At 43.1% G+C, this 12,635-nt stretch overlaps 1 protein-coding gene across 1 annotated transcript in view; it reads left to right on the top strand.

Moving 5' to 3' along the window:
• Nucleotides 1–12,635, top strand: part of LOC130123944 (receptor-type tyrosine-protein phosphatase N2-like) — a 269,323-nt gene that overhangs the window by 43,513 nt on the left and 213,175 nt on the right. Inside the window, exon 3 of the mRNA XM_056293277.1 lies at nucleotides 2,221–2,334. Within this exon, the coding sequence (XP_056149252.1) occupies nucleotides 2,221–2,334 (114 nt within the window). The remainder of the gene's footprint in view (nucleotides 1–2,220; nucleotides 2,335–12,635) is intronic.

The following is a 12,635-nucleotide window of genomic DNA, read 5'->3' as shown; positions in this document are numbered from 1 at the left end:
CTTTCTTTTATTGTATTCCTCCAGAAGTGTAATCGTTTCCTCCTCTGACCAGTTTGGTTATTTTGTCTTCTTTTCTTCCATCTTTTTTACTATAGTCCAACTTTGTGTGGCGATAACAGGTATCGCGAGGGGGCGAGTGCAAGCAAACAAAAGGTCTCAATGGAAACTAAAAATGTATCGCTGAAAAATCTCTTTCAACGCAGTAAATCCATAAGGATTTTCCTTAACCAAGGAAACATTTTAAGGGATTCTGTGCAACACCCTTAAAGTCTCTCAGCTAAGGAGAAATTAAGCCTTAAGTATCATACTTAAGAGGAAAACTTAAGGTGTTTTGTGCAACCGACCCCTGGGTTTTACCAGGATCACATGGCATGTTCATGGGTTAAAATCCTACAAAATGGGTTCAAAAGTACAGCACAGCAATTTGTTTTCAGTGTGAAGATTTAAGGTGTCTGATGATGACTTACCTTGCTTGTAATCAACTCAGTCAGTTTTGGACGTTGAATCATGAAATGTAAAAATCGCTGCTGGTTTGTTTCTTATAGAGTTTAAATGTGTCTTGTCTGAAATCATATATTCCATCATAACATGTATGTCATGCAGCACATGTCAAATTATGTTGCACCATATTACATATTATGAGTCATATCACAACATATTGAAACAACACTAATGCAGCAAAGAAGCATCTTCAAGCTGGTTAGGTTTTACTTTACTCCTTTGATCGATAATGAATGTATTTAAGGTGGTGATTACATCAGAAGAAACCTCTGAATGTTTAGGAAAGCTTGTTGAGTTATTTTTCTACCCTTTGATGTCAACTTAAAATAATAATAAAAAAAAACCTTTTAAATCTCTCCTTAGCTCATATTTAATTGTTTTCAGCATTTACCCACCACCGGCTCTATCAATGGTGAAGGAAACATATTTATCCAATACTGATGATCATTGATTTTGTCTAATATACTGACAGTTAATGGGGCGGCACGGTGGAGCAGTGGCTAGCGCGGTTGCCTCACAGCGAGAAGGTTCTGGGTTCGAGCCCCGGGGTAGTCCAACCTTGGTGGGTCATCCTGGGTCCTCTGTGTGGAGTTTGCATGTTCTCCCCGTGTCTGTGTGGGTTTCCTCCGGTAGTCCAAAGACATGTAAGTCAGGTGAATTGGCCGTACTAAATTGTCCCTAGGTATGAATGGGTGGGTGTATGTGTATTGGCCCTGTGATGGCCTGGCGGCCTGTCCAGGGCGTCTCCCCGCCTGCCACCCAATGACTGCTGGAATAGGCTGCAGCATCCCTGAGAGCAGGATAAGTGGTTCAGTTAATGGATGGATGGATGGATGGATACTGACAGCTAATGTAATACAGGTAACTTTAGTTTTTTTGGCCACGCCACGTAAAATGAGTCGAGATGAAATGAGACATCACTCGCGCTGTCGTTTCAGCAGCTTATTCATTGCAAATAAATAAATAAATAAATAATCATGTTTCAACCTTAGTTTTAGCTTTCAATGTTGCGCTACTTGTCACTTAAGGTCTTTTTACAAGCTTAGTCTGCCACATCTGCTTGTGAGTGACAACAACCTAGTTTTTCTCTGTATAGAGGTGTGAGGAGCCACCGGCAGGTCTCACGCTCTGGTCCCACAGTGGGATTCAGCCTTGGTCTTGCGTGCTCTGGCAAACGCTCCCTTTGAGCCTTTGGAGCAGGTGCCACTTACATTTCTATCATTCAAAACAGCGTTGCTGCTGGCATTAAGTTCAGCCTGGAGGGTTAGCCATCTTTCTGCTCTCTCTGTGGCCCCCTCCTGTCTCGGGATTCGGGGGGATGGGAGCTCAGCTAGTCTGCGCCCTAATCCAGTTTTCACGCCTAAAAATCTAAACGGTTCGTTTAGATCAAGAGTGATAAAGCTGACAGTTACCTGTCTTGTTATTCCGCATTCGACTTCTGTGGTGAAGACGTTAAATGATACGTCATGCCGTTTTTCACAGGCAACCTGTAGCCGTTAAAATGAGCCACCACAAACACGTTGGTGATGTAGATATTTGTGGATTAGCTGTTGCTTTAAAAACGTCAGTGTCAGAAAGGATAATTGTTAGCATGTAAATCTTAAGGATTGTTGCACGTAAATCTTCGGGGCCGTAGCTTAATGTATACAAAGAGAAAAATGCTGCGGGGTGAATGTGATTGACACATGGATGCTCCTGTGCTCCTCTCCTTGCTCCCAGATGGAATGTTCGGGAGGTGTCACTCAGTTCCGGTGAAGGAGGCGTACACCTACGACGTCTCTCCGTCTGTGGCGCAACGCTTCAGGATGCTGCTGGAGAAACTCTCCAACAGAGGTACTGTTTTACACACACACATGCACACACACACACACACACACACACACACGCACGCACACACACATCCACCCAAACACACTGACTGCTTGGATCATCTTCCCACACAAGTCTCTTATACAAAGGCACTGTTGCATTCTCTCTCTCTCTCTCTCTCTCTCTCTCTCTCTCTCTCTCTCTCTCTCTCTCTCTCTCTCTCTCTCTCTCTCTCTCTCACTCACACACACACACACACACACACACACACACACACACACACACACACACACAGCTCTTGTACTGTGCACACAAATTCTTTATTTATCCCAACACTACTACCGCCCCCACTAGCTCCCCGGGGACCCCAAATGTCAGATCTGCAGAGAAAGTCACCAGAGGAGAAAACGGGAGCGAATGTCGGAGTTGCACTCACTTTATTCACCAAGTACAATGCGTTTGTCTTGGTGACGATGGTACACAGACACAACCTTTCAACAGTTTAACCCAAATGATACAGAGCGGATAGGACCTTGGATTTGGTTTAAGACATGCCAAAAACACATTTCGCACAGAAATTCATGCAAGTCACTCCGCAGACTGACTTCTAGCATCGTTTTATAGGGTTGAGGGCACTCAACAAATTGGGTTTCAGCGTAATTTTAGCAAGTCGGAGACAAATCTTTTTCATTTTGGTAGAAGGGTCACAAAAATTGTCTCTTTTTGTTGGCTTGGTGTGTTTCATCATTCCGTTTTTCCGCCAGTCACATCTTAGTCTTTTGAACTGCTTCATGTGGGTCTTTGCAGCTCAGCAGGTAGAGATCAGCACGAGGCGCCATTCCCTGTTGAGGTCCATGGGCAGAGCATGGCACAAACCTCAGCAAGATTTGTTCCCTGTAAATTTATTGAGCAAGTAAATTTACAGATAGCAGGGAGTTATCTTGATGGGATGTGCAGCATAAAGACACATGAAAACAAAATGATCAAACACAGATAAGAGAGTAATATTTTAATATCTAATTTGCATTTTAGTACCGTAAAGGTTTATGGGGTGTATGTTTCTGGGCACAGTGCAAAAAAAAAAAGAAAAAGGAATTAACAGCCACTAATAGCCTGTGCATGTGGTATTACACTACCGTATTAAATTCACTTTGTGGCGGAGTGGGGGTGTGTACCAGCCGCGCCGCGTCAGCGTCATCCAACTTGGGGCAGACTAAAACGCATCCGCACCCACAAAAGAGACACACCAGAGACGGAGAGAGAGAGCAGAGCCACATAATGAGACGCATAATGCATGCAACTCTCTCCCCATCTCCAGACGTTTGAGGTTTTCAACTATTTGATCTGGCTTTTTGCATTTTAGACTTCAATTTCTCTGTGCCGTAGAACCCCGGCTGTGGTCGAGTTTACCACAGACATGTTTAATAGCTATCGTAGTAGAGATCTGATTCGCGTTTAAAAATGCTCATGGTACTTTGAGGTAGTTGGTTTAAAAGCATCTGAAAAATGGCAGCTTGTCTGCCCCTGAATCATCATCATCATCCTCGTCATGTGAAATCATGTAAAAATTAAAGGTGATTACTCATCAGAGATCTCTTACATTCAAATAGTCCGATTCTGACCTTTCTTTGTTTTCTCTACCTTTTCTGTCACATATTTGTGAATAGCTGCTAATAAGAGTTTCAGAAAAAGCCACAAAAAATGCCAGTCGTGATGTCATCCTGACAGTACACGGCTTCCCGTTGTTATTCTGCCCTGACTGTCTCTGGCCACTGGGAGGAGACAAACACCTTGTTAACAGTAACACGCTGCTGCTTCGACCTGGATTACATTGGCTTTCATCATGCAATCTCCCCCTTGATGACAGGACTTCAGGTTCCCCTGAAATAACCAAGCCATTGGCCCCCAGAGTCGACCTCTATCTACCAATTCATCCCTCTATTCACTTTGAAAAGAATATTGTCAGAAAAAGCAAAACAACAACAACGTTTTGGAAAACCATCTTGAGTAGTTGAAAGCGACCTTTCACACGGCTGAGTTGTTCTCTGTTCTTCCTTTCTGAGCCTTCTTTTGCTAGATGTTGTGCATTCCACTGAAAATAAATAAAAACTCTGATTTAATTTGGCGAATCGCCACTCGGCGGGAGAGCTGAGGAAATATACCGGTTTCACAGAGTGCTGATGAACTTGGTAGCATTTATCAAGAGCTCTGAAGTGAAATGAATTATGCTAATGAGATGTACCCTGGCTGTCTGGAAAAGCCATTAGGAGGACAAAACTCAAAAGATGCTAATGCATCTGCATTTCAAACCCTCCAACCTCCCCCTCTGCCCATCCATGCAAAGATAACGGTTCTTCCTCTGATGCTGGTGTCTGTCTGTCTTTCTGTCTTCCCTATTTTATACACCTCTACACACCATGCTCCTACATGTTTGTCTTATTTTCTTTTTCTTTTCTACCTTTTCCCTCTGTCTCACAAGTACGTAAACACCTTAACATCGCTTTCTTTCTTATCTGTCTCTCTCATCATCAAATTTCCCATTGCCCTCTTTTATTATCTAAGAAACACAGATTTCCACCACATTGTTACATCCCTTTCCCCCACACCATTTTCGCTCTCCTGTCTCACTCTGTCTTATTCTATCTGTTCACCCCTTCCATCCATCTCCCTTTCTCTCCTTTTTCCTCAACCTTTCTTTTATTCTCTTTCTGTTGATGTCTTCTTTGCTCTCCCCCGCCCGTACTGTGAAAACACACAAACTGCTCACAGCGCTAATGGCCTCAGAATATTCAAATAGCCATTGCTGCCTGCTTCAACCCTCGTATAGTCGCCCACACAGATCCAATACCCATATCCACCTTCTCCTCAAACTGCAGATGTGGTTGCAAGCCCCCCTCAGCTGAAAAGGCAACTCGCCAAGGTCGGAGCTGCAATTAGCCTGGAGCTGGGATTGTACAGTTCTGTGTTATGTATATGATGCTAAAACAAAACAAAACAAAACAAAACCCTTCTTGGTGTCCCTTGCTAAATGCACCATCTTAAAGGGACTGTAGACTTGTTTTGAAATACCTCAAAGGCAGTTGGAATCAGAACCTCTTCATTCTCTGATTGCAATAAATGTTAATTTAAGTATTCTAATAAAACAAGTAGATAACATTCCACGAAAAGATTTCAGATACCCTCAAGCTTTTTGTCTTTCAAACTTTGTGATCATTCTTTGTTTCTGTGTGTTGAGCATCCCACTAAGACAAATTCCTAGTATGTTTACTATTTACCTGGCTGTTAAATAATTTTGACTTGAAATTTCCATGGTGATATTGGTCCATAGATGTATTGACTACGCAAAAGTTCCACGAAACATACAGGAAGTCACTTTGGGTGTCAATTTACCTCTTTGTATGTTCACATTAGATAACAATTTGCATTTCATACTATGACAAAAAGTATAGCTCTGTCAGTGAGGCAAGCAACAACTCTTAAGGTGTCTGCAGGGGTTTCTGCTTGCCTCATTGAAATATCTGTCTGGATTAAGGAAAGCGCCTCCATCTTAACTTGTCCTAAACTAAGCTGATGTTCATCCCTGCTAAATCTTACATCCCTGGAACTTCAAGATCCGGCTTGCCAAAACTCCCTCCAGATCTGCAAGGAATCTCAGGGTGATGATCGACAACTGGCTCTCATCTTCGGACCACATTGTGGCTTGCTCCCATTTCAGCCACTTCACTCCGGTATGACATCTGAAAGATCCAATGGTACTTAGCAGAGCATGCTGTGCAGCTCCTGGCCCAGGTCCTAGTCATCTCTCAGTTATACTGTTAGGATTCACTTCTTGCTGTTGTCTCTCAGCCTATGTAGTCCAACCACTGCAAAGAGTCCTCAACAATAGTGTGTTCTTGGTTTTCATCCAAGATGTACACCCCTTTTCCACCAATATGGAAGGAGTTCCGTTCCAGTTTGCACACCAAGTTTTGAACTGTTCAGAGCATTTAGACCAGAAATAAATTGGTTTGGAACCCGAAAAGTTTGTTCCTAGATGGAACCAATAAACAGTCGGACCTGAAGTGGGAACCGTGATGACATCTGTGGATGTGTCATATTTCAGGTTGGAAAGAGAGAGGGAGAAGGCAACAATGGAGGAGAAGGCAAGTGAGAAATCATCGGAAAAAAAGAGCATGCCGTGGTCTGCCGATGAAACCCAATGCGACGATTTGATCATCTCCTGAGTTTCAGTAAGAACTAGAAGAAAAGAAAGAAAAAGTGAGCTGTATGCCAAACCAGTTGAAGAGTTGGCCAAGGCTGGGTACACTTGAACACAAGAACAAATAATAAAAAACTGCAAAGTTCTTTTAGATGCAGGTGCAAAAAAAAAAACTGTTTTCTGTGGGATGGGGTGCTAATTAAAATAAATTATATTTTAAAACTGCCATCAAACTGATGTAAATATTGACTGATGCATTTCAAAATGCAGCAGTCTTTTTAAATAAAGAAGCATATTAAAAAGAACTCCTTGGGTGTATGATTTTTACATCAATCTTATGGCAATTTTAAAATAAACTATGTTCATTGTGAAACATCCTTCATTGATGACACATCCCTGATTACAATGGTTCCACTCAAAACTGGTAGAAACACGGGCTGGTTCGCTAGATAGCACCACGGTTCCAAGGATCTTGAACGGAACTGATTCTTTGTAGCCGTACACTGACTCCCAGTTGCTGCCAGCCTTCAGTTCAAAACATAGAACTGGTTTTCTGGGCAGTTCAAGACACTGTGCCGATTTACCTGCAAATCCATATTAACACATACACCCCTCCTCATCTTCTTTATTCTACTTATGGACGAGTACTGTCTGTGTCCATTGCAAAAGGGCTGAGTTTGAGGTCCCAACTTTTCTCTTGTCTGGCCCCAAAATGGTGGAGTGAACTCATGTTTTCCATTAGGGCTGATGACTCACTCACTTCTAGAGATGAGCTTTGTTCAAATTTCATACTACTACTCTTATTGATACTGCTTATTGTTCTGGTTCTTTATCAATATTCTTCATGGCTCTTTTAGACTCTTTCAGGGGAATAAAGACAAATGACTAAGAAGCGAATTGGTTTATTTTTCTCTAGCTACTAGCATAAAGGGACTTTAGACTTGGCTGGGATTGGTGGTAGACTGAGAAGGAGTGGGCTGGGGCATGGTGGCTACAGCCTCACCCTAACATTCTACGAAGAGTTGTCAAATTATTCAAAATATATTCATAGCTAGCTTTTATTTATTAGCCTGTTTGTAATGTTCTATTTCATTCTTCCCGACCACCAGAGACAGTATGCAATACCATGATATGCATCGCAAGCATGCACAGGAGGTCAAGACATAATACCAACAAAGTCACATGTATGACCCGGGTGATGCAAGCAATACTCATGTCTAAATAAGCAGGCCGTGTATGTTGTTAGCATTAGCTAGCATCAGCGCTTTAGCGCCTGTGCGTGTAGCCTCATAACCTATCAGTTGGAGCTACATTCCATTCTCCAGAGGCTGCATAGCTGCAGCATCTCAGCAACTGGGAGGACTTAAGTTTGGATCCTTGGGTGTTATCAACACTTTCCAAAGGATACAGTATCCAGTTAAGGCGTTGGCTCCCAAAGTTCAAGGGGGTCAGAATGACTGTTGTCAACAACCCTCTGAGGTCTTTGGCCATCAGGTGGGAAATTTCATAATCCCTTTAGGGCTCCTTTATGCCCTTTGCAGATCTGGTTTGGGTTTGGGCCTTGACTCCAAGAGGCACCAAAGCAGGATGGTGATGGTCTCAAGCCAGTGCCATCGGTCTCTAGAACCCTGGAGAATCAAGGCTTATCTATGCCACGGTGTTCCCTTGGGCTCACCTCCCTCCCACTGAGAAATAGCAGTAAGAGATTCCTCCTTCTCAGGCTGGGGGACTGTGTGGAAGCACAGGGCAGTCAGGGGGACCTGGAGCCCTCTGCAAAGGCTGGAACTTTGTGCAGTACACTTAGCCCTCAGACATGTTACCCCTTTCTTGGAAGGGAAACATGTCATTTTTCGGTCAGACAACACTTCAACAGTTTATCATGTGAACCATCAGGGGGCTCCAAACCCAGTCAGTCACTGTGGGTGGCTCAGAGGCTCCTTCAATGGGCCTCACCTTGCCTTGCAAGTCTCAGGGCAATGCTTTTGCCAGGGGTGAATAATGAGGCCACAGACATGATTTCCCGCCAAAAGCCCCTTCTGGGCAATCAGAGACCTGATGGTGGTTCAGATGAACTGGGAGAGGTACAGCAGAGTGGAAGTCAACCTGTTTGCTTCAGAAACATTGACACTCTGTCCGCTGTGGTTCTCCCTCTCAGAACCAACCAGTCCATTGGACCAGGACCTGCTGGCACACCTTTGGCTAGACTGCCCCCTTTATGCCTTCTCTTCGCTTCCACTACTCATGTGACACTTAACAGACTAGATAGATGCAAGCACACAGTGCTGCTTGCTGGTGGCTCCATACTGGCTGGGGAGAATATGGTTTCATGTGATCCATCTGCTTCTCAACTGAGTGCCCAGGCCTCTCCCACTGAGACACAATCTTCTGTCACAGTTTGGGGGGGGGGGGGGGCATTTGGCATCGTCACCCAAATTGTCTTCTGCAACATGTTTTGCCCCTGATTTGGGGGGCGTGTTTGGCATCTTCACCTGAATTATCTTCAGCAACATGTTTGGCCCCAGAGTTGCCAGGCTTGCTGCTGAGTTCTTGCAAGCAGGTTGTGGTCCAGACAATACTTAATGCTTGAGCATCCTGAGCTAGGGCATTGTATGCCATCAGGTGGAAACTCTTTTCCAGTTGGTGCAAGGATTAACACGTGGGCCAAGAGCGTTGCTCTGTACCTACATTGCACAAATACTTGCAGATGTTGCTGGATAAGGGGCTCTCGGTCTCTACCAATAAGGAGAATAGAATATAGAATATTCTTTATTAGTCATTTTGTACATACATACAAATGAAATTTACTCTCTGCATTTAACCCATCCTAGCTGTGTAGCTAGGCGCAGTGGGCAGCTGCCGTGCAGCGCCCGAGGAAGGTGTATGTTGCTGCTGTCTCGGCTCGACATGTTTTGGTGGATGATCGAAAGGTGCTCTCTGGTTGTGGCTCCCACATGTTGTGCGGTTGCCTTCATGGGATTTTCCTATCATCCCAAAAACTTTGTTCCCCCCGTTTGTGCCCCTAGAATGGGCTGACCTCAGATAGCTATCTGATAAGACTGCCTTTCTCCTCGCTGTTGCATCTGCAAAGCGAGTTGGTGAGCTTCATGCCCTGTCCATTGCCAGGGACTGTTTGCATTGGAATTCTGATGGGTCTGGTGTTACCATGTTTTGTGGCCCAACCCCTCATTTGGCCCCCGTGGCCAAATGGTTACCATGCATGCCACATGGCCACATGGTCATGCAACCAGTTTGAATCCAGCTGGCAACCTTTGTTGCATGTCGTACCCCTCTCTCTTTCTCCCATTTCCTCTCTGCCGCTTCACTGTCATTGTCTAATAAAGGTTAAAAAAAAAGTTTAAAAAAAATGCCAAAAAGATGGAAAAAAACCCCTGCAAATTTGTGCATATTTATGTTTTGCTTGGTCAGCAGATGTTTGGATACATTGCTTGTATTGCCTCCCTTACCTGCAAGGGTTTTATTGCACTTATGGCAACGAGCATTGCTGTTGTCGACTTGGGTAAAATGTAACCGCACTTTTGAGTAGGAAGGTAGAGAAGCACTCTACACAGTTTGACAGTCCATCGAAAGGCCTACACATTAAACTACTTACACAGCATGGACCTGCCTGTGGGGCACGAAGAGTCTCCACTTCACCTAACATGCATCACATCTTTGGACTGTGGGAGGAAACAGGGAAAACCCCAAAGAAACCCACATGAACACCACAAGAATATGCAAACTCCCCACAGAAGGCCTGAGATCAAAACCGGGAACGTTATACTGTGGAGCAGCAGTGCTAACTACAAAGTTTTTATGTGACATTGTAAAAGAAAACACCTGCAGAGCTTAATCCACATCCAACATCTTATGGCTCTTTGTGCCATAATGTCTCATTTGGACACTCAACCTGTGAAGCATGGACAAATTAGACACCAGAGCTCCACATTCCTTTCACCCCCAACAATCCAACAACCTTCAGCTGCGGTGGCAGTTGTAAAAAAGGGGGAAAAATAAAAAAATAAAGTGACTGTGATTATCTTGGCAGGGGCTCTAAAGTTTATTAACCTGTTGTGTCACATGCCATCTGTTTCTCTGCCGCTAGCGTCTGTGTTTTGAGCCATCATGGCGGCTGTTAAAGGCTCCGTTTTATGGCTTTTTGATGGCGAAAGCTGGCCTTACATGCTTTGCAGCTGTTAAAGATAGGCTCGTGTCTGATTCGTGGCATTGGGGATCATAATTCATTTGGCTCGGGTCTGGAAAAGATGTATTGGTCCTGAATTATTCAGAACTCACAGAGTAAAAGGCTGGGTATATTGAAGCCAAATGATTTGGAGAAAGGTTCAGATTTAGGAGTGAAATTGAGTTAATCATTAGGTATTTTCAGCCACTGTTGATATGCTTCAAAAATGTAACCAATTAAATCTCTAACCTTTATAGAGCTAGTGTCATACTCTACCCATTGAGTTAAATGGGGAATAGTACCCATAACCCTCATAGTGTTACTGCAATGCTCCAGCCAGTGAGCGGCACAGACGTCAATGATGTGTAGACCGTTCAGCAAGATACACTGAAGTAGACCGGTGTACATTGTGGTTCAGATTTATTTTAACGTGAAAATGTTTGGGTAAATCACACCTCAGAATGCGCCTTTCATCTCAAAAAGATACCTGTGTACCATACTTTTACAGGTTTTCCATTACCTACCGCTTGCTGCCATTACTACTCCAAGACCAGATTATTGATGGAACATATTATCTGGTGATGACAGACACTGTCCTGTGACCTGTAGCTATACAGATTGAGGTCATTGCAAAAGCCAGCATGTTAATCCCTATCAAAGTACCCTTAAAGCCAGAGACCTGCTGAATCCACTGCCCTTCTTCCCAAGTGCATGCTGTTCCAGACTGCCCCTTGACCTCTAAACCCTTTTATTTGCCCACATAGCGTCTCAGAGGATTATGGAAAAACAAAAAAAGGAAAGGGAAACTTCTAGCAGTGAAGGGTAATATTGGGTTTCAGCTATTCTGCACTCAGTACATGCATTTGAAATTTGCTGATTTAGTGGTTAAAGAATGGGTTGGGTAAAAGAGGTGTGTGTCTCTATATTGGGAGTTGTGGAGATACACCTCTGACTCTGACAGTTTGGAATCTACTTTTTAGTTTTTGCTCATTGACTTTGGTACCACATCTCAAATTGGGGGGGCCCACAATGCAGCAGAGGGGAAATTTCAAGTGAAAGAGGGCAACATCACAAGTTTTTTGTTCATATGTCTTTGAAAGCAGTTTGAGGAAGTTATCTTTGCCATTTTGAAATGTTGTCCTGTATTTATAGTTTTCATTAGGTAGAATGTATAAAGACTTATCTACACCTCAAAAAACACGATTTAGGTCTTAATTACGTGCAGTTGTCAACATCTGTATCTGTATCTAAGACATCAATAAAATTAATTTTTGGCCCATAATCAAAATCAAACTAACAATAATGGTAATAATTCTAATAATCCTCTAAATATTATTACTACTACACACATTGCTGCTACTACTACTACTACTACTACTATGACGGCATTACTACTACTTCTGTAGTACCACTAATACAACTACTGTTACTTCTGCTACTACTTTTAGTAGTAGTACATCTACTACTACAGTTACCACTACTATTTCCATAACTACACCTACTACTACTGCTTCTACTCTCACTACTATTATTGCTACTTTTTTACTTCTACTACTTCTTGTACTCAATATTTACTATTACTACTTGAACCAATATTACTACCACTACTTCTGCAACTACTATTACTGCTACCCTTTTTATTTCTGGTAGTAATAGTAGTAGTACTACTAGTACTACTACTAGTACTACTAACAATCCTCCTTATTGTCATCATTACAAATTGTGCATTATGGGAGCATTGTGTGGAGTATTTAGTATCTTTGTGTGTGTGTGTGTGTGTTTGTGCATGTGTGCATCTCCTCTCTAGTGTTCACATCTTTCAGCATTGCCCAGACTGCAGTATCGCATCTGGAATCACAGACTGTGTTCACTTGTATCGTTTCATGGACGACGTCGCTCATCTGCCAAATGTCTCTGTTCATGTTACGCTTTGTGTTGTATCGCCAT

The sequence above is a fragment of the Lampris incognitus genome, chromosome 14 (genome assembly GCF_029633865.1).
Source record: "Lampris incognitus isolate fLamInc1 chromosome 14, fLamInc1.hap2, whole genome shotgun sequence".
Taxonomy (NCBI): domain Eukaryota; kingdom Metazoa; phylum Chordata; class Actinopteri; order Lampriformes; family Lampridae; genus Lampris; species Lampris incognitus.
This window is presented reverse-complemented; position numbering and strand designations above follow the sequence as displayed.